This window comes from Coregonus lavaretus, assembly GCF_964263955.1.
Source record: "Coregonus lavaretus genome assembly, chromosome: 1".
In the NCBI taxonomy this organism is placed as follows: domain Eukaryota; kingdom Metazoa; phylum Chordata; class Actinopteri; order Salmoniformes; family Salmonidae; genus Coregonus; species Coregonus lavaretus.
In genome coordinates, this window is record NC_139988.1 from 71,295,674 (window position 1) to 71,317,502 (window position 21,829).

Here is a 21,829-nt window from a genome sequence, read left to right on the forward strand (position 1 = left end):
AGCTAGCTAGCTACTTGTTGCCCGATTGGCTGAAACCATAGAGAATGATAGAGGCCTCTAGTGTCCAAAAGACCGTATTAGCATGGGTAGCGCCATTGAGGGCTTCCACCATTTTAAATGAAGTCAACTGGGTGGAACCTCCATCTTCATTGGCTGATCCCTCCTGGTGACCCGGTTGGAGTCATGTCCAACCGGGTCATCAGAAGGGATTAGCCAATCGTGAAGAATAAAATGGACTACTTCAAAATGGAGATCGCCTCAATGGTGCTGCTCATGCAGTCACAGATACAAAGAGGAGTCCTATCTATCTCTATGGCTGAAACTTTTGAAAGCTCCCTTTCTGCAAGGATGGGGGGAATGGGTTTTATTTGTCACTGTTCGACTGTAGCAAAGATACTTTACTCTGAGACTGAAGGCTACCCTGTCAACCCTCATGCCAAATACAAATTATGAGTGTATAGGCTTTAAAATCAATACATTTTCAAAAACACATAGAAAGCTTGAATAACGAATATCCTAGCAACGGGATATTAAAAACTGTAATATCTTATGTTTCACGGAGTCGTGGCTGAACGACGACATGGATAACATACAGCTGGCGGGGTTTACGTTGCATCTGCAAGATAGAACAACGGCCTCCGGTAAGACAAGGGGTGGCGGTCTGTGTATATTTGTAAACAACAGCTGGTGCACGGAATCTAACATTAAGGAAGTCTCAAGGTTTTGCCCGCCTGAGGTAGAGTATCTCATGATACGCTGTAGACCACACTATTTTTCGTAGATGTCTATTTACCACCACAAACTGATGCTGGCGCTAAAACCGCAATCCATGAGCTCTATAAGGCCATACGCAAACAGGAAAACGCTCATCCAGAGGCGGCGCTCCTAGTGGCCGGGGACTTTAATGCAGGGAAACTTAAATCTGTTTTACCTAATTTCTACCAGCATGTTAAACGTGCAACCAGAGGGAAAAAAACTCTAGGCCACCTTTAATCTACACACAGAGACGCCTACAATGCTCTCCCACGCCCTCCATTTGGCAAATCGGACCATAATTCTATCCTCCTGATTCCTGCTTACAAGCAAAAACTAAAGCGGGAAGCACCAGTGACTAGGTCAATAAAGAAGTGGTCAGATGACGCAGATGCTAAGCTACAGGACTGTTTTGCTAGCACAGACTGGAATATGTTCCGGGATTCTTCCGATGGCATTGAGGAGTACACCACATCAGTCACTGGCTTCATCAATAAGTGCATCGATAACTTCGTCCCCACAGCGACCGTACGTACATACCCCAACCAGAAGCCATGGATTACAGGCAACATCCGCACTGAGCTAAAGGGTAGACCTGCCGCTTTTAAGGAGCGGGACTCTAACCCGGACGCTTATAAGAAATCCCGCCATGCCCTCTGACAAACCATCAAACAGGCAAAGCGTCAATACAGGACTAAGATTGAATCGTACTACATCGGCTCCGACACTCGTCGGATGTGGCAGGGCTTGCAAACTATTACAGACTACAAAGGGAAGCACAGCCCCAAGCTGCCCAGTGACACGAGCCTACCAGACGAGCTAAATCACTTCTATGCCCGCTTTGAGGTAAGCAACACTGAAGCATGCATGGGAGCTTCAGCTGTTCCGGACGACTGTGTGATCACGCTCGGCGTAGCCGATGTGAGAAAGACCTTTTAACAGGTCAACATTCACAAGGCCACAGGGCCAGACGGATTACTAGGATGTGTACTCCGAGCATGCGCTGACCAACTGGCAAGTGTCTTCACTGACATTTTCAACCTGTCCCTGACTGAGTCTGTAATACCAACATGTTTTAAGCAGACCACCATAGTCCCTGTGCCCAAGAACACTAAGATAACCTGCCTAAATGACTAAAGACCCGTAGCACTCACGTCTATAGCCATGAAGTGCTTTGAAAGGCTGGTCATGGCTCACATCAACACTATTATCCAATAAACCCTTGACCCACTCCAATTTGCAGATGATGCAATCTCTTTTGCACTCCACACTGCCCTTTCCCACCTGGACAAAAGGAACACCTACGTGAAAATGCTATTAATTGACTACAGCTCAGCGTTCAACACCATAGTGCCCTCAAAGCTCATCACTAAGCTAAGGACCCTGGGACTAAACACCTCCCTCTGCAACTGGATCCTGGACTTCCTGATGGGCGGTCCCCAGGTGGTAAAGGTTGGTAACAACACATATGCCACGCTGATCCTCAACATGGGGGCCCCTCAGGGGTGCGTGCTCAGTCCCCTCCTGTACTCCCTGTTCACCCATGACTGCATGGCCAGGCACGACTCCAACACCATCATTAAGTTTGCCAACAACACAACAGCCTGATCACCGACAACGATGAGTGTGGTGCCAGGTTAACAACCTCTCCCTCAACGTGATCAATACAAAGGAGTTGATTGTGGACTACAGGAAAAGAAGGACCAAGCACGCCCCCATTCTCATCGACGGGGCTGTATTGGAGCAGGTTGAGAGCTTCAAGATCCTTGGTGTCCACATCACCAACAAACTATCATGGTCTAAACACACCAAGACAGTCGTGAAGAGGGCACGACAAAGCCTATTCCCCCTCAGGAGACTGAAAAGATTTGGCATGGGTCCTCAGATCCTCAAAAGGTTCTACAGCTGCACCATCGAGAGCATCCTGACTGGTTGCATCACTGCCTGGTATGTCAACTGCTTGGCCTCCGACCACAAGGCACTACAGAGGGTAGTGCGTATGGCGCAGTACATCACTGGGGCCAAGCTTCCTGCCATCCAGGACCTCTATACCAGGCGGTGTCAGAGGAAGGCCCTACAAATTGTCAAAGACTCCAGCCACCCTAGTCATAGACTGTTCTCTCTGCTACCGCATGGCAAGCGGTACCGGAGAGCCAAGTCTAGGTCCAAAAAGCTTCTAACAGCTTCTAACCCCAAGCAATAAGACTCCTGAACAGCTAATCAAATGGCTACCCGGACTATTTGCATTGTCCCCACCCCCACCCCCTCTTTTACGCTGCTGCTACTCTCTGTGTATTATCTATGCATAGTCACTTATCTATACCTACATGTACATATTACCTCAATTACCTCGACTAACCGGTGCCCCCGCACATTGACTCTGTACCAGTACCCCCTGTATATAGCGTCGCTACTGTTATTTTTACTGTTTGCTTTTATTTCCTACTTATCTATTGTTTACTTAACACTTTTATTAACTGCATTGGTGTTTAAGGGCCTGTAAGTAAGCATTTCACTGTAAGGTCTACACCTGTTGTATTTGGCGCATTTGACAAATAAAAATTTCTTTTATTTGAAAAGCTCTACAAGCTACATCACTTTGGGCACACACACAAAAAATTTAGGAAAATGTTGAATTCCCACAACAGGCAATCAACAGCCTTCCCTGCTGGTGGCTGAGTGCACTACAGGCTGGGAAGGCCTAGGGTATGTTCAGGTTCATTCAACAGATACAAATGTTTACTCAAACTTGGCTTTGTTGCAACCCTGACCCCGCTGCCTAGATATATGCATCAGCCCATGTCAAGCTAAACATAACTTTGATTCCTATACTCTCAGTTCAAATAATTATTACACGTCGACAGGTAATTGTTTATTACTTGACAGATTAACAAATACAAAGCCATGATAGCAGCATTTCAACTATTCAAATATTTACACTATCACAACACAGAGGATACATGTAACCCTTTACAATGTAAACAAATAATAAAACATGTATTGAATGCTAGAAAACAAGCCTAACTAACTACCCATCTACAATGAAACAGATTAACCCATGTTCTACAGCAAGGAGTTTGCAGTCTATTTCAAAACCTATTTCCACAGGTAAATGACAAGTGACGGGAGTCCTTTAAGCATACTCTCATCAGTAGGAGAATCATGTTGTTGACAGGGTGAATGTGGAGTAAGAAAATAAAACGACAAACCATTAATCATGATTGTAAGTTGTGTGACTTCTGATTTTAACTGTCCATTTGTCCATAATTATGTTCTTGTCAAAAAATGATTGTTGAAAAGACTTCTTGACTGATAATATCATCAAAAAGTCTGCGCATAATCAAAAGGGCCTTAGTATCCATTGCTCTGACCTCGACTGCCTCTACCTAGCCACTGTACTGTATGACCTCACTCCTTGTCTGTGCATTGACAGATTCTAACGTGATATTTCGTAGAGGCCAGCCAAGAGCTACCTATCGATAAAATCATGTATGATATAAAATAATGATTATTGGTGCAACGATTTGGTGAGGGGGGAAAACGGAAGTCACAAACTGTGCAGGGGGTCTCTGGACTGCTTCAGCAGTGTTGTGTTCATTAGGGCACACTGTAACAAAACATTTTAAAACGCTTCACAATGGAAAACAAACAAGCATTTCTTATTGGAGAAGTTCAGTCACTACCTCCCTGTTTCAGTCAGTTTTGTTCAGTTTGGTGCCTAATGAACATGACCCATTTAGCAATAGTCTACTACACGTCTGTCACGGTCCATTGAAAAACAAAAGGAGCCAGGGTGGACTCTGAATGGTCTTCCTGTCTGTCTGTCACTGAGGGAAGGCCTCGTCTTTCATCAGCATGCGTGGGCTCTCCTGGTTGTCCATACGCCGTCTGGGGCCGATCATACCTGTGGAGACAGACTGACTCTTTATCAAAGTCATTTCCATTCTCCACTCCAACCAAATTATGCTGTGAAATTATGATTATGGGGACATTCCAGGATGTTTTAATTTTAGTTACATTCCGCAAATGATCTCTGCAACCACCTTAATATAAAATAGCAATATCTTCTGAGATGCACAGCGCAACTGCAAAACATATTACCTAAAACTCCACCATTATCTGTAGGATAGCTTATATTTCATATGAGCCACAGTCCACACCTTACTTACTTTGTCTCTCAGTCTCAATGACCTAGAACTAGGGTAGAGCGTCTCAGGGACAACTTACATATAGTATATCCTTTGTCATAACACTGTCATACTATTGAATTAATGCCAGAGTGTGTATTAGGCCTCTCCAAAGAATGAGGTCTAAAGCAGTCGCTCCATTTGCCACAATTACCATGCATTTAGTAGTTATAGACTGATGATGATGACTTACCACTCTTATGTTTAAATGATTTGGATCTCCTGGGTGAGTTTGGATTCTACAATAAAAAGGAAAATATAAACAAATAGTTTACACAAAACTAAGAAAGATGTAATTGAATTGTCTTATTCGTAAAAAATAATATGTTTTGTTTAACAGAAAGCTTGACAATCACAACAAGCATTAAAATGGAAGAAATCTAAATTTGATCTCATCGCCTTTCAGGATCATGCTGCACACTGTTGGAAACTTTATGAACATATTAAGATAACTTTATATGTATGGTTTGTTTTGGTCGTGCTATCCTGTAGTAACTTTATTAGATTGGTTACAACTACACAAACCCCAAATACCAATCAACATTCTCCCTTCGATCTCTCACTTGAAATACAGCTGTGGCACTGGATTCTATTCAGATAAAGCATCAAGAAAAGCAGAATGATCAACTAGTGGCAAAACGATATTATTACAGAAAATATTAAATTTGATCAATAACAGGTTGTTTCAAAGAAAGTGCCAATACCTTATCTGATTTTCTCTTCTTCGCTGAAAAAATGAGAGCATTTTATAAGACACTTGGACATACTTTAAATGATATACATGATATCACAACGTACAAATACACAAGAGAACCAAGCACACTGATAACACTTCAAAGCATATATATATATATATATATATATATATATATATATATATATATATATATATATATATATATATATATATATATATATATATATATATATCTTAATTTTTTTATACACTTTTTTTTAACTACTAGATTACAAGTGAAGATCAAACAGATACAACTACATTTTGGATGCATGTGCACTTAGTTGAGGTCAATTCTGTTTCAGTTAAAATTAATGTAGAGATTGACTCATGGTATTCACAATTTAAAATTCTCAATGTCAATTTGTCTCCTCTTGTGAGTAGATATATACACTGTAACTGTCAGTCACCAGGGTCATCTTTAGTAGGGCACACTGTAGGAAAACGTTTTGCAATGGAAAATAACTTATGTTCTTATTGGACAAGGTCATGTAGTACCTTTCTGTTTCACAACGTTTGCTCTCGTTTCGTGCCTAGATCACCTTGGAAAGGAGGGTGAAAGCCAGTCCTTTACCTTTCTTTTCCGCCCCGTAAGACCAGTCGTTATCATTGACGTCATCGTTATCCTCCTGGTCGCTCTCTGATTTATTGTTAGTGTTGTTGCCGGTGACTATTCTGTGTGGGGAAGAAATGGCAGTCAATGACATCATCCATTGAATTATGACCTGGGTTCAAAATACTATTTGAAATCATTTCCAATACTTAATCTGCGCTTAATTGAGCTTGTGTGGTTTAATGGACCAATAGAATAGTCCCAAAATGGCAAACCCTGCCCATCTGGCACTCCAGGCAGGCTAGAGCAAAGTATTTGAAAGAAGCCTTCCTTCAGCATTACTTTAGAAAGTAAGGCTACAGTTTAATCAAGTGTGCAAACTACATTCTGATTAGAAAATAATAATAATACTCTAATAATATATATATATATATATATATATATATATATATATATATATATATATATATATTAAGATGTTTTATTGTCACATACACCAGATAGATACAGTGAAATGTGTTGTTTTACAGGGTCAGCCATAATAGTACAGCGCCCCTGGAGCAAATAAGGGTTAAGTGCCTTGCTCAAGGGCACATCAACAGATTTTTTACCTTGTCGGCTTGGGTCTTCGACCCAGCAACTCCAGTCTTAATGGCATTACAGTGCTGTCTGCACTGCAATGTCAGCTGGTTTTAGGGTAGCTGTATTTAAAGGGTAGCTGAACCCCCCCAAAAAGACGTATCTAGTTGAAAACGGCCTATGTGGCATCGATATTAGTCAGAAACATTTATGCTAGTGTCAAAATTTACTCCAACGTGTAAATAGGATAATTTTGGTCATAAAGTCAATATCTTCCAAAAGTGACACTTAAGTTCCTAAATCCTTGGATAATTGTGGGTTGGATTTTGATTTCAATCATGCCCAGTCTTGCCCACTAAAAGGGGATGGTAACGCATAGGGAAATTTGTCATGCCCGGTGAAACAGCTGCGCTGAGTGCAGCCGAATCAACCTACAGCCTGCCCATTTCATTACAGACAACAGAAATACCCATTAGCACGCAGCAACTCTGACTTGTTTACATGAAACAATACATACAAGACATCGTTGCCAATGTTATGTTGAAAGAACGAGACTTGGTCTTTATAAAGGGCTTGTTTTTTTCCCCCAACTATTCGTGAGCTAACATTAGCATCACAAACACAAATATCATCAAAGGTATTCTAGAAAGGAGGAAATGCTCAGAATTTGGGATTCTTGACCAATCACGTGCACGTTGTCATGCTGCGTCAAGTGGTTGCTAAGCCATTCATCTAGTAAAGTATGGTTGCTGTTTAGGATCAGTAAAGAGGAGCACACAACGCCAGGCTATTAGCGAACATAACACTCCCACTTCAAACTCTCGTTGCTTCAGTCATGGCTTCTAGCATTCCATAACAAAAACGTGGAAAAGGGAGGCGAAATTAGTGAGTTTAGCCCCCCATTTAATGATGTCAGTAACCGCATCAATATTACATACATGTATTGCCCAACTGCAATGTAGATTACATAGCATTCAATAATTGGTTAATTTGCACAGTGCGACTGCTTTGTAGACGGTTTGGAACGTGCCACTTGTTTCAGTTGTGTGGGGGTGGGTGGCTAACCTGCGGTTGGCTATGCGGCTGCTGTTGCGCCCCATGCCCAGGCACTTCTCCAAGTGCGGGGCAAAGCGTGACGCGGCGATGCTCCGGCTGCAGTTGGGACAGACACACTCCTTGTTCTTCCACTGGTTGTACACCTGCCCGAACACATCCACTCCTGGCTGGTCCACAATTTCTACTCACGCAAAAATAAAGATAATGAAAAATTGTACCTCAAAGCGCTTTACATAGTAAAGGTATGTAGGTATATATTATCTATTGTAATCATTGGAAGGTGGTGTAGTTAGCGAATTAAGAATTGTGGAATGATATCTTCTGTATGCGTCTTTATCTTAAACATTGTTAAACAATAATTTAAAAAAAGGTGAGTAGAAGGTAGAAATACATACCAAAGTCCCTCATGCTTTCTTGGTCCGTGTCTTCCAGGAAAAAGTAGCCCTGCTTGACGGCCCGGTGGACCTCAAAGCACAGGCCCAGACAAGCATCCTCCACCAGATCAGACAGGATGTCCTGAGCTACGCCCTGCCAACCACCACAGCATTATTATATAGAACCAGGATATAGCCTTTCTATGGAATGCTACTGTCAGAAGGGTTGGCTACAGAACTGATTCACACTAGGGCCAAGCTGAATTACGCTGGTCAGGTTACGCATCCGCCATAGCTGCAGTCCAAATGACACACAGTCAGACTAAATGAAATGTGTGGGTGAAAAACGAAACCCTTATGTATAGTCCACACAGGAGTAAACCAAACCTACTACTATATTTACCTCCAGCTTGCTGTTGTCCAGGCTGGACATCGAAATCTCATCCATTTTCATTTGCCAGAACTAGAAGATGAGCCGACACTTCTTTGCTCATGCTGTAAAGCAGCAAGCATTGGCCAAGACAGGGCTGGACCAGACAGGAGAGAAGACACGATATCATAACATCATTTCATCTTCATACATTACATTTACAATGTAAAATATATTTCAATGAGTAATGGCAAGGAGAGTGGCGAGCAGGAGCAACAACAAGCAATGAAACATTGTAACAAATGGTGATACTTACAACTAAATGCACAATGAATTATATTAAAAGAGTGGAATCTAGGCTATTCACGTTTATAACCTGTCATTAATGACAAAATATAATTGGATTATTCGCTGTTTGTAGTACAAATCAGATAACGACATGCTATGTTTTCTGCTTTGCATCATATCGTTTACAGTACAGCATTGAACAAATGTTTTCCTTAGATAATTTATCTTCTTTTTTTTATCGTACAGAAGTCCTCGGTCCCTACTATGGGGCATAACATTGTCCAGTATGCACAATAGAAAACAACGCAGATAGACACGATTGCATTCGTGTCGATTTCAGATTAGCAGAAAGAGACGGGGGGTATTTTTTGATTATTTACAGAAAATAAAAAAATACTGGAAATAAATGTATCATCAATCCAACATATGGTGCAATCATAAACAATTGTAAGACATTGCATGTTACTTAAAGAAACAGATTACTGCGAAGCATGCTATGGTTTGCTTAGTACACTGTTTCAAAAACTCGATACATTGTGTCACATAAGAAAAACATCACTTCACGGTGTAACTCCCTTTAGCCTTAAATATTACAACAATTAGATACATGCCAGTCCTTAAATGTTTTTTATTTACCTATATCGGAAGGCATCCATCTTTACGTCAGACGACTCAGGCAGTAGCAATCGATCGCTACACAAGAGAACGCTAAATACTAGCAGCATTGCCGTCTTCAGTGAACCCAGCCGGCTATTGTCAGTGGATTTAAGCATGTCCACGTACAGTGCAAGTGACCCATATTCTCCCTCTCCAGTCTTTAACACTCTCTCTTTCTCTCTGGGATTTACATATAACATGATTTTATGGTAAATGTCTGCTTTAAAGACTTGGCAGAATGGCTTTAGTTGTTGAAATATCAAATAGAGGCAAGATCATGAATGCTGAATGCAATACAGCATTCATCATCAGAGATCCCTATTCACATACAATAAAAAGTGACATCATAAAAAAAAAAAAACTCTGTCTGATGAGTATCTCGATATTGGTATCATCCCGGCCCTTGTTTTAGCATGCAGGTGTTGAGAATTATAATGTAGATGCATATCAATATTATATTTTAGATATAGATTTTAGATAAAGGTATATGATTTACACATTAGTGTATGTTGATTTCAAATGATAAAAGTCTGGTCAGTTTGATGAAAGTGGTGGAAATGACAGTAGTAATGGGCAACAGGTTTGATCGTTTCTCCTGCTTTGAATGGAGTTAGGTTTTTGCACAGGCTGCTCATATAATTGTGGCACTAGATGGCACTAGGTGTATGCCAGTGACACAGTTATGACAAGTGCAGATATAGACTGCCTCATCTTCAGCCTCAAATCCATTAATGTGCAGATACTCAGTATAGCCAGATCCAGATTCGGAATATGTGAACCTGCTTGACAACCCAGTTGCTCTTGTGTTGTCATAAAACAAAAAACATGGGCTACCTCCAGCCTTCTGTTGGTACCATGTAATGGTCTAGGTCCTGGTATCACTAATAACATTTGACATTTTAGTAATTCTTATCCAGAGCAATTAGGGTTAAGTGCCTTGCTCAAGGTCACATCCACAGATTTTTCACCTAGGCTTGAGGGGTTTGAACCAGCAACCTTTCAGTTACTGGCCCAACGCTCTTAACTGCTAAACTACAGTAGATTTTCACAATCTCTCCCAGGTTCATAGAAAGGGATTTCTCCTGAGTTAGTACCAGAGCAGCTTCCAGACCTGTTAAAATATATATATATTTTTAAGTTCATACAAATCATGTTCATACAATATAATCTTCCAATGCCTCTCATTGAGTGTGAGTAAATCAATTGGTCTGGTAAGAGTACCTAGTAATAATCTTCATATATATACAGTAGAATCTACACACAGTGTTTTCACCTTACTGTAGTTAGTCAGTGTTAAATCAGTCAGAGGACATCACTGCTTAATTAATCAGAGGACATCACTGCACACTCACTAGACAACTCTGAGAATTAGAGAAATGTTGGCAAAAGTTGACCATTTCTAATTGTAAAGGGAAAGGAGGGAGACCGTTGAACAGAATAAATACTGTAAATAAGTAAATAAATGTGTGTGTGTGTGTAAATGCATACAACATTCCATTTTATAAGCCATGACCCATGGAATAGTCAATGGCAATGTAAAAGCTGAAAAATGTGACTTGAAAGTTGACCTATTCTGAAGAAATCTTGTGTTCATTCATTTATTAAATATACTGTTTCATAAAATGTATTTTCAAAGTTTCAAAGATGGATTTTAAGATGTTGTTCATGATCATGCCTCGAGACTGACTGAAAAAGAAAAGTAAATGACTACATGAGAAGAAGAACATACCATTACCTTGTTCATAACAAATGAAAATAGAAATGTAATTGTCTCAAGGTCAGGAAATTAAGATAATGACCGATACTAATCTGTGTTGTTTGAGACATTCATAACCAGCTACAAAAGCTGTGTAACACAATGGCTGAGACAGTATTGGTGTAGACTAAAGCAATAAATCCATGATGACCCCTTTAGGAGAACCAGCAGAGTTCCCCAACCAGGCCTCATCATGGAGATGGACGGAGGAGGAGATGGAGGCTTGGTCATCACCCTCCTCTGAGGTTCCCTCCTATCCACCCATCTTCCCTGGGACTCATTCCAGACAATCTGAGGTGAAAGATCAGGTGAGCTTCTTGCTTTAGGGATTGCATGTAATTCAAAAAAATCCTCTTGTTACTTATTCACTTTTCTCTTTAATATTATTGGTATGCTGTTTATTGCTGTATTCCCGGTGTAGCCATATTAGATGTTGTACTATGCAGAGTATCTCTATCTTTCTCCATGAACTTAACAGAAAACCAGAAACATCTTTGATATTCAGTAATTAACTGATCTCTATGAAACCATCAGCCCCAAAGCTACAACAGTTGTCAGTGAGCAACATCAAGCACATATTAGCCTAGTATAATTTCTAATATAAAAAAAACAGCCTCCTTCCTGATTTATCCGTATCATCTGGAAGATTAACCTCTTTCTTCCTCCAACGAAAGAGTCGGCCGAACCACCCATCAGTCTTTGGGGCAAACGGGCTGGCGTCATTAGGAGACGGGACGTCGACCTTTGTGGACTGCCTAATGGCAATGGAGGGAGCACTAGCCTTCTTCTTGTCCAGAGGTGTGTGCGTGGGCATGTGAAGGTGAGGGGACAGTGGCTGGGCTGACAGCTCTAGACTGCTTGCACCTTCCCTCTGCAAGTCCTCCTAGATCTGTCTCAAGGTGTTTCCCAGCAGTACTGAGCGCCCCAGGCTGGCTTCTACTCTTCTGACTCTTCCACTCTTCTGACGTGGCTGTAGCTTGTCCACACACAGGCTCAGCACCAACGGGCGCTGCTGCTCAACAACAAGGGGTGTGCAGACCTGGATCTTGTCCACAGGTGTGGTGTTTCCTTCTAGGTAGGCTACCACATGGTCCATGGGTGGTGTGGCAACCTCCAAGGAGGCTTCCATGTAAAAGGCAGACGTGGCGTCGACCTGTGAGGTCACCTGCGGGTCAATGAAGGGAGCAGTATCACCCAGAGAGTCCTTCACGTCTTTGAGGTCGAGTGGTTTGTCGTTCACCTGAGGGGAAGCCTGTATGTTGTCATGGAGTGGTGGTTCATTGTCAGGTGGGCTATCGATCAGTTTGTCATCCAGGGTTTGGCTTTATCTTCTGTAGAGGTCTTTAGGACATCATCACTGGATGGAGCATTCATCTACTGAGAGGGCTCTTCTCAGGAGTACTTTGAACCACCAAGAAATGTAGAGATTGGGATATAGCAAGAAAGTCACAAAGACACAATTAATGAAAAGGTCTCTGACATTGATATGTAAACAGCCTACTCTGTAATGATCATCATCTTCATCATAGACCAATACATGGCTGACTATACTCACTTTAACCTGGATGCCGAAGAATCGAATAAACTGCCACATGATGTAGCCAAGGAGGAACTCCATGGACTTCCTCTGGGCAACCTTGGGCAAAATCCTTTAACCTGGAGTGAGTTTAGGTTGATGCATCCACACTGCTGTCAGTGCGCGTCTCTCGGCCTTGGCCTGCCATCCCTGACTTGGCAAAATGTAATGTGTTCTTTCTGGTCGTAGAGACAAACCCACACTTTATTTTGGAACGTAAGGCTATACCACCATTCGCAAATTTTTCATGCGGCTAACATGAGTTAGAGATACATTACAGTGTAAAAGGTTTCGTTTAAAGTTGCACTATGCAGAAATCGCTCCGCCAAATAGTTAGCCTAATTTCTGTTTATGTGACAAAATAAGCTAGTATAGTGTAGAGAATCATTGTACCGTCACAAACGCTGTGAAATATATTTTCCATTTTTAAAAAAATTGTATTTTAGGGAAGCATAGAAATAGCACACATAGAACCGCTCTACTGTTTATTAGACTTGCTTTCAATTAGAATGATAGATCTATAACTCACATTTCTATGTGAATATGGTTGGGTCACCTAAAAAGTTACATATCGCCACCTTAGATCTTAGATATTTTTATTTTGATAGGCTAATCTTTTACTGGTACAGTTTCTGCCACTATTTATTTTACCGGTACTCCGTACACCCCAGTGCCTGGGGCCTCATTTATAATCGTTGCTTAAATTTAACACTAAATATCTGCATGCACCATTTCTGCATTCACAAAACTATTTAGATTTATAAACTTGGCGCACGCCATACATAGGCATGTTTCCCGTTATAAAGCAGTAGCAAGCAGATTATTCAGTCAACCTTTTTATCTGTTGGTGATATTATTTATCGAAGTGCAGCTGCTACTACTCTTAAACTTTTGGATGCCATCTACCATAGTGCCCTTTGTTTTGTTACCTATGACAGTTTTGATACTCAACACTGCATCCTGTATCAAAAGGTTGGCTGGACTTTGCTAAAGACCCGTAGAGCTCTACATTACTCCCTTTTTGTTTACAAGGCCCTACTTCTTATCTAACTTTGCTGATGAAGTATAGACACCTATATATATATATATATATATATATATACACAGTGGGGAGAACAAGTATTTGATACACTGCCGATTTTGCAGGTTTTCCTACTTACAAAGCATGTAGAGGTCTGTAATTTTTATCATAGGTACACTTCAACTGTGAGAGACGGAATCTAAAACAAAAATCCAGAAAATCACATTGTATGATTTTTAAGTAATTCATTTGCATTTTATTGCATGACATAAGTATTTGATCACCTACCAACCAGTAAGAATTCCGGCTCTCACAGACCTGTTAGTTTTTCTTTAAGAAGCCCTCCTGTTCTCCACTCATTACCTGTATTAACTGCACCTGTTTGAACTCGTTACCTGTATAAAAGACACCTGTCCACACACTCAATCAAACAGACTCCAACCTCTCCACAATGGCCAAGACCAGAGCGCTGTGTAAGGACATCAGGGTTAAAATTGTAGACCTGCACAAGGCTGGGATGGGCTACAGGACAATAGGTAAGCAGCTTGGTGAGAAGGCAACAACTGAAGGCGCAATTATAAAAAAATGGAAGAAGTTCAAGATGACGGTCAATCACCCTCGGTCTGGGGCTCCATGCAAGATCTCACCTCGTGGGGCCTCAATGATCATGAGGAAGGTGAGGGATCAGCCCAGAACTACACGGCAGGACCTGGTCAATGACCTGAAGAGAGCTGGGACCACAGTCTCAAAGAAAACCATTAGTAACACACTACGCCGTCATGGATTAAAATCCTGCAGCGCACGCAAGGTCCCCCTGCTCAAGCCAGCGCATGTCCAGGCCCGTCTGAAGTTTGCCAATGACCATCAGGGTGATCCAGAGGAGGAATGGGAGAAGGTCATGTGGTCTGATGAGACAAAAATAGAGCTTTTTGGTCTAAACTCCACTCGCCGTGTTTGGAGGAAGAAGAAGGATGAGTACAACCCCAAGAACACCATCCCAACTGTGAAGCATGGAGGTGGAAAAATCATTATTTGGGGATGCTTTTCTGCAAAGGGGACAGGACGACTGCACCGTATTGAGGGGAGGATGGAAGGGGCCATGTATCGCGAGATCTTGGCCAACAACCTCCTTCCCTCAGTAAGAGCATTGAAGATGGGTCGTGGCTGGGTCTTCCAGCATGACAACGACCCGAAACACACAGCCAGGGAAACTAAGGAGTTGCTCCGTAAGAAGCATCTCAAGGTCCTGGAGTGGCCTAGCCAGTCTCCAGACCTGAACCCAATAGAAAATCTTTGGAGGGAGCTGAAAGTCCGTATTGCCCAGCGACAGCCCCAAAATCTGAAGGATCTGGAGAAGGTCTGTATGGAGGAGTGGGCCAAAATCCCTGCTGCAGTGTGTGCAAACCTGGTCAAGACCTACAAGAAACGTATGATCTCTGTAATTGCAAACAAAGGTTTCTGTATCAAATATTAAGTTCTGCTTTCCTGATGTATCAAATACTTACGTCATGCAATAAAATGCAAATTAATTACTTAAAAATCATATAATGTGATTTTCTGGATTTTTGTTTTAAATTCCGTCTCTCACAGTTGAAGTGTACCTAGGATAAAAATTACAGACCTCTACATGCTTTGTAAGTAGGAAAACCTGCAAAATCGGCAGTGTATCAAATACTTGTTCTCCCCACTGTATATATATATATATATATATATATATACACATACAGTACCAGTCAAAAGTTTGGACACACCTACTCGTTCAAGGGCTTTTCTTTATTTTTACTATTTTCTACCTTGTAGAATAATAGTGAAGACAATAAAACTATTAAATAACACATATGGAATCATGTAGTAACCAAAAAAGTGTTAAACAAATCAAAATGTATTTAATATTTGAGATTCTTCAAATAGCCACCCTTTGCCTTGATGACAGCTTTGCACACTCTTGGCATTCTCTCAACCAGCTTCATGAGGTAGTCACCTGGAATGCATTTCAATTAACAGGTGTGCCTTCTTAAAAGTTAATTTGTGGAATGTATTTCCTTCTTAATGCGTTTGAGCCAATCAGTTGTGTTGTGATAAGGTAGAAGATAACAGAAGTTAGCCCTACTTGGTAAAAGTCCATATTATGGCAAGAACAGCTCAAATAAGCAAAGAGAAACTACAGTCCATCATACAAAACTCAAAACAGATCATCAAAAAGCTGTTTTTTTTCTTCTAAATCACATAGTAACTTTTTCACCAAACCTAATCAGTGTTTCATCTAGAAATAGCTTTCATATAAAGTAATTGCCTTTCACAATTCAATGCTCACAATATTTTTCATATGATACTCTTCTCATTTGTTTAAATACATATGACCATCACTTAATCCAACTGCACTTAATTATTAATCACTTAACCGTTTGGTAAACCTACATATTTTAAAACTGGTTTGTCTACTATACAGTGCCTTCGGAAAGTATTCAGACTCCTTGACTTTTTCCACATTTTGTTAGGTTACAGCCTTATTCTAAAATGGATTAAATTGTTTTCCCCCCCTCATCAATCTACACACAATACCCCATAATGACAAAGCAAAAACAGGATTTTAGCAATAAAAAAAGAAAACTGAAATATCACATTTACATAAGTATTCAGACACTTTACTCAGTACTTTGTTGAAGCACCTTTGGCAGCGATTACAGCCTTGAGTCTTCTTGGGTAGGACGCTACAAGCTTGGCACACCTGTATTTGGGGAGTTTCTCCCATTCTTCACTGCAGATCATCTCAAGCTCTGTCAGGTTGGATGGGGACCGTTGCTGCACAGCTATTTTCAGGTCTCTCCAGAGATGTTCGATCAGGTTCAAGTCCGGGCTCTGGCTGGGCCACTCAAGGACATTCAGAGACTTGTCCCGAAGCCACTCCTGCGTTGTCTTAGCTGTGTGCTTAGGGTCGTTTGTCCTGTTGGAAGGTGAACCTTTTCCCCAGTCTGAGGTCCTGAGAGCTATGGAGCAAGTTTTCATCAAGGATCTCTGTACTTTGCTCCGTTCATCTTTGCCTCGATCCTGACTAGTCTCTCAGTCCCTGCTGCTGAAAAACATCCCCACAGCATGATGCTGCCACCACCATGCTTCACCGTAGGGATGGTGCCAGGTTTCTTCCAGAAATGACGCTTGGCATTCGGCCAAAGAGTTCAACCTTGGTTTCATCAGACCAGAGAATCTTGTTTCTCATGGTCTGAGAGTCTTTAGGTGCCTTTTGGGAAACTCCAAGCGGGCTGTCATGTGCCTTTTACTGAGGAGGGGCTTCCGTCTGGCCACTCTACCATGAAGGCCTGATTGGTGGAGTGCTGCAGAGATGGTTGTCCTTCTGGAAGGTTCTCCCATCTCCACAGAGGAACTCTAGAGCTCTGTCAGAGTGACCATCGGGTTCTTGGTCACCTCCCTGACCAAGGCCCTTCTCCCCAATTGCTCAGTTTGGCCGGGCAGCCAGGTCTAGGAAGAGTCTTGGTGTTTCCAAACTTCTTCCATTTAAGAATGATGGAGGCCACTGTGTTCTTGGTGACCTTCAATGCTAGAGACATTTTTTGGTACCCTTCCCCAGATCTGTTCCTCGACAATCCTGTTTCGGAGCTCTGCGGACAATTCCTTCGACCTTGTCACGATTGTTGAGAGACGGGTCAGACCAAGGTGCAGCGTGGTATTTGAACATGTTTATTAAACCAAATAAACATTAAACAAAACAAGAAACAACATAACGTGAAGTCCTCAGGCTAAACATATGCAAGCCTAACACGGAACAAGATCCCACAATTAAGGTAGGCAAACAGGCTACTTAAGTATGATCCCCAATCAGAGACAACGAGTGACAGCTGTCTCTGATTGGGAATCACACCCGGCCCAACATAGAAATACACTACCTAGATCACAAACATAGAATTTCCAGCATAGATTCTCACGCCCTGACCAAACCAACTAAAGACAACAGGCCTCTCAAGGCCAGGGTGTGACAGACCTCATGGCTTGGTTTTGCTCTGACATGCACTGTCAACTGTGGGACCTTATATAGACAGGTGTGTGCCTTTCCAAATCATGTTCAATCAATGTAATTTACAACAGGTGGACTCCAATCAAGTTGTAGAAATATCTCAAGGATGATCATTGGAAACAGGATGAACCTGAGCTTAATTTCGAGTCTGAATACTAATGTAAATAAGGTATTTTTATTTTTATAAATGTGCTATAAAAACCTGTTTTCGCTTTGTTATTATGGGGTATTGTGTGTAGATTGCTGAGGATAATTTTTTTATTCAATCAATTTTAGTATAAGGCTGTAATGTAACAAAATGTGGAAAAAGTCAAGATGTCTGAATACTTTCCGAAGGCACTGTATATGGACTTTGAGCACTGCAGAAATAAAATGTGTGTTTGTAAAGTATAAACATCTAAATGACATGTATGATACATGATAACCATACATAATGACTACTTGTTAATGCTACTTGATTTCACATAGTGTTAACCACAATTGGTCACCATATAAAAGAGTGTGTGTGAACACTTGCAATTTCTTTCAACATGGAGCTGGATACACATCAAAGGAGAGGAAGAAATCAAAGAGCTCATGGACAAGGGGCCCTTCAGAGAGGTGGTCATGGGCCCCATCAAAGAGGTCAAAGAGGTGGGCATTGGCCCCATCAAATAGGTCAAAGAGGTGGGCATGGGTATCATCAAAGAGGTCAAAGAGGTGGGCATGGGCTCCATCAGAGAGATCAAAGAGGTGGGCATGGGCCCCGTCAAAGAGGTCGAAGAGGTGGGCATGGGCCCCGTCAAAGAGGTGGACATCAGAGAGAGGGAGGCAGACGGCATGGAACTGTTGTGTCTAATGACGTCCGGGCCATCGTCATTGACCATGTGGTAAACAGAAGCCTTACCATGGCAGAGGCTGCCATATAAGTTCACCCCAATCTGAAAAGATAAACTGTTCGATCATGAGAACATTTTCCAAGAAAACCGGTAAGTCTGCAGGATATGCACTATGCTTTTATCATTACATTTACAGTAAACAACATATTGTAATGCAGGTAAATTCACAAAACATATTACTGTATTCTTACAGTATGACCTATTGACAGTATACTCTGTTCTACAATCAGAATTTACAGAAGACCCCATGGTGGTGGCCGTGTGCTGACCGACCAGCAGGAGTGGGCAGTGGTTGAAATGCTGAGGGCCAGGAATGACATACAGCTGTTCGAAATAAAGCAGGCCATTGAGGAGAACGATGACACCTTTTTCCAATGTGGCATCCATCAGCCTACCAACAATCGTCCGCCTTTTTACCTAGTGCCTTTAGAGAGAACACTCCTTCAAATTAGTGGATTTAGCTATTTCAGCCACACCGTTGCTGACAGGTGTATACAATTGAGCACACAGCCATGCAATCTCCATAGACAAACATTGGCAGTAGAATGGCCCGTACTGAAGAGCTCAGTGACTTTCAACGTGGCACCATCATAGGATGCCAATAAGTCAGTTCGTAAAATGTCTTCCCTGCTAGAGCTGCCCCGGTCAACTATAAGTGCTGTTATTGTGAAGTGGAAACATCTAGGAGCAACAACTGCTCAGCCGCGAAGTGGTATGCCACACAAGCTCACAGAACGGGACTGCCGAGTGCTGAAGCGCGTAGCTCGTAAAAATCGTCTGTCCTCGGTTGCAACACTCACTACTGTGTTCCAAATTGCCAAATCGAAGCAACGTCAGCACAATAACTGTTTGTCGGGAGCTTCATGAAATGAGTTTCTATGGCCAAGCAGCTGCACACAAGCCTAAGATCACCATGTGCAATGCCAAGTGTCGGCTGGAGTGGTGTAAAGCTCGCCGCCATTGGACTCTGGAGCAGTGGAAACGCATTATCTCGAGTGATGTATCATGATTCACCACCTGGCAGTTCAATGGACGAATCTGGGTTTGACGGATGCCAGAAGAACATTACCTGCCCGAATGCATAGTGCCAACTGTAAAGTTTGGTGAAGGAGAATAATGGTCTGGGGCTGTTTTTCATTGTTCGGGCTAGGCCCCTTAGTTCCAGTGAAGGGAAATCTTAACAGTACAGCATTTAATTACATTCTAGACAATTCTGTGCTTCCAACTTTGTGGCAAGAGTTTGGGGAAGGCCCTTTCCTGTTTCAGCATGACAATGCCCCCGTGCACAAAGCGAGGTCCATACAGAAACGGTTTGTCGAGATTGGTGTGGGAGAACTTGACTGGCCTGCACAAAGCCCTGACCTCAACCCCATCAAACACCTTTGGAATGAATTGGAACGCCGACTGCGAGCCAGGCCTAATCGCCCAACATCAGTGCCCGACCTCACTAATGCTCTTGTGGCTGAATGGAAGCAAGTCCCCGCAGCAATGTTCCAACATTTAGTGGATAGCCTTCCCAGAAGAGTGGAGGCTGTTATAGCAGCAAAGGGAGGACCAACTCCATATTAATGCCCATGATTTTGGTATGAGATGTTCGACGAACATACTTTTGGCCATGTAGTGTATCTATTTTTCAAAATGTAATATTTACTTGACTTTTTATATTATTTTCTCGTTATCTTTTTACTATCACTTAATCAAACTGCTCAAAACTGATACTATCCTAAATTATTTAGTGCCTAGTTGACATACAGTGGGGAAAAAATGTATTTAGTCAGCCACCAATTGTGCAAGTTCTCCCACTTAAAAAGATGAGAGAGGCCTGTAATTTTCATCATAGGTACACGTCAACTATGACAGACAAAATGAGATTTTTTTTCTCCAGAAAATCACATTGTAGGATTTTTAATGAATTTATTTGCAAATTATGGTGGAAAATAAGTATTTGGTCAATAACAAAAGTTTCTCAATACTTTGTTATATACCCTTTGTTGGCAATGACACAGGTCAAACGTTTTCTGTAAGTCTTCACAAGGTTTTCACACACTGTTGCTGGTATTTTGGCCCATTCCTCCATGCAGATCTCCTCTAGAGCAGTGTTTTGGGGCTGTCGCTGGGCAACACGGACTTTCAACTCCCTCCAAAGATTTTCTATGGGGTTGAGATCTGGAGACTGGCTAGGCCACTCCAGGACCTTGAAATGCTTCTTACGAAGCCACTCCTTCGTTGCCCGGGCGGTGTGTTTGGGATCATTGTCATGCTGAAAGACCCAGCCACGTTTCATCTTCAATGCCCTTGCTGATGGAAGGAGGTTTTCACTCAAAATCTCACGATACATGGCCCCATTCATTCTTTCCTTTACACGGATCAGTCGTCCTGGTCCCTTTGCAGAAAAACAGCCCCAAAGCATGATGTTTCCACCCCCATGCTTCACAGTAGGTATGGTGTTCTTTGGATGCAACTCAGCATTCTTTGTCCTCCAAACACGACGAGTTGAGTTTTTACCAAAAAGTTCTATTTTGGTTTCATCTGACCATATGACATTCTCCCAATCCTCTTCTGGATCATCCAAATGCACTCTAGCAAACTTCAGACGGGCCTGGACATGTACTGGCTTAAGCAGGGGGACACGTCTGGCACTGCAGGATTTGAGTCCCTGGCGGCGTAGTGTGTTACTGATGGTAGGCTTTGTTACTTTGGTCCCAGCTCTCTGCAGGTCATTCACTAGGTCCCCCTGTGTGGTTCTGGGATTTTTGCTCACCGTTCTTGTGATCATTTTGACCCCACGGGGTGAGATCTTGCGTGGAGCCCCAGATCGAGGGAGATTATCAGTGGTCTTGTATGTCTTCCATTTCCTAATAATTGCTCCCACAATTTCTCAATTTGTCTGTCATAGTTGATGTGTACCTATGATGAAAAGTACAGGCCTCTCTCATTTTTTTAAGTGGGAGAACTTGCACAATTGGTGGCTGACTAAATACTTTTTTCCCCCACTGTATATAGTTTGATAACTGC

The 21,829-nt window shown here is 42.0% G+C and overlaps 1 protein-coding gene across 3 annotated transcripts; it reads right to left on the reverse strand.

The window, feature by feature from the left end:
• Window positions 1-3,612: 3,612 nt before the first annotated feature.
• LOC311128156 (ataxin-7-like protein 3) lies at window positions 3,613-9,673 on the reverse strand. Of its 3 annotated transcripts, none has more exons than XR_014613188.1 (9): window positions 9,533-9,673; window positions 8,642-8,765; window positions 8,260-8,392; window positions 7,874-8,045; window positions 6,251-6,351; window positions 5,645-5,667; window positions 5,466-5,529; window positions 5,134-5,179; window positions 3,613-4,657 (listed from the first exon to the last, which is right to left on the reverse strand). XR_014613188.1 is itself a non-coding variant. In XM_084160143.1 (9 exons), the coding sequence occupies exons 2-9, from the start codon at window positions 8,690-8,692 to the stop codon at window positions 4,652-4,654; spliced, it is 558 nt and encodes a 185-aa protein (XP_084016269.1). In that variant the 5' UTR covers window positions 8,693-8,765; window positions 9,533-9,673; the 3' UTR covers window positions 3,613-4,651. The 3 variants fall into 3 exon arrangements, 2 of the variants coding, with proteins under 2 accessions (XP_084016269.1, XP_084016268.1); XM_084160143.1 differs by having other exon boundaries at window positions 5,504-5,529; XM_084160142.1 differs by lacking the exon at window positions 5,466-5,529.
• Window positions 9,674-21,829: the final 12,156 nt, after the last annotated feature.

Coding starts and splice junctions, on each gene's coding strand:
- LOC311128156 (XM_084160142.1), bottom strand. CDS start 8,692: ATGAAAATGGATGAGATTTCGATGTCCAGCCTGGACAACAGCAAGCTG. Junction 8,046..8,259: donor AGAAAGCATGAGGGACTTTG/GTATGTATTTCT, acceptor TTGCGTGAGTAG/AAATTGTGGACCAGCCAGGA. Junction 5,668..6,250: donor TTACGGGGCGGAAAAGAAAG/GTAAAGGACTGG, acceptor TCATTTTTTCAG/CGAAGAAGAGAAAATCAGAT.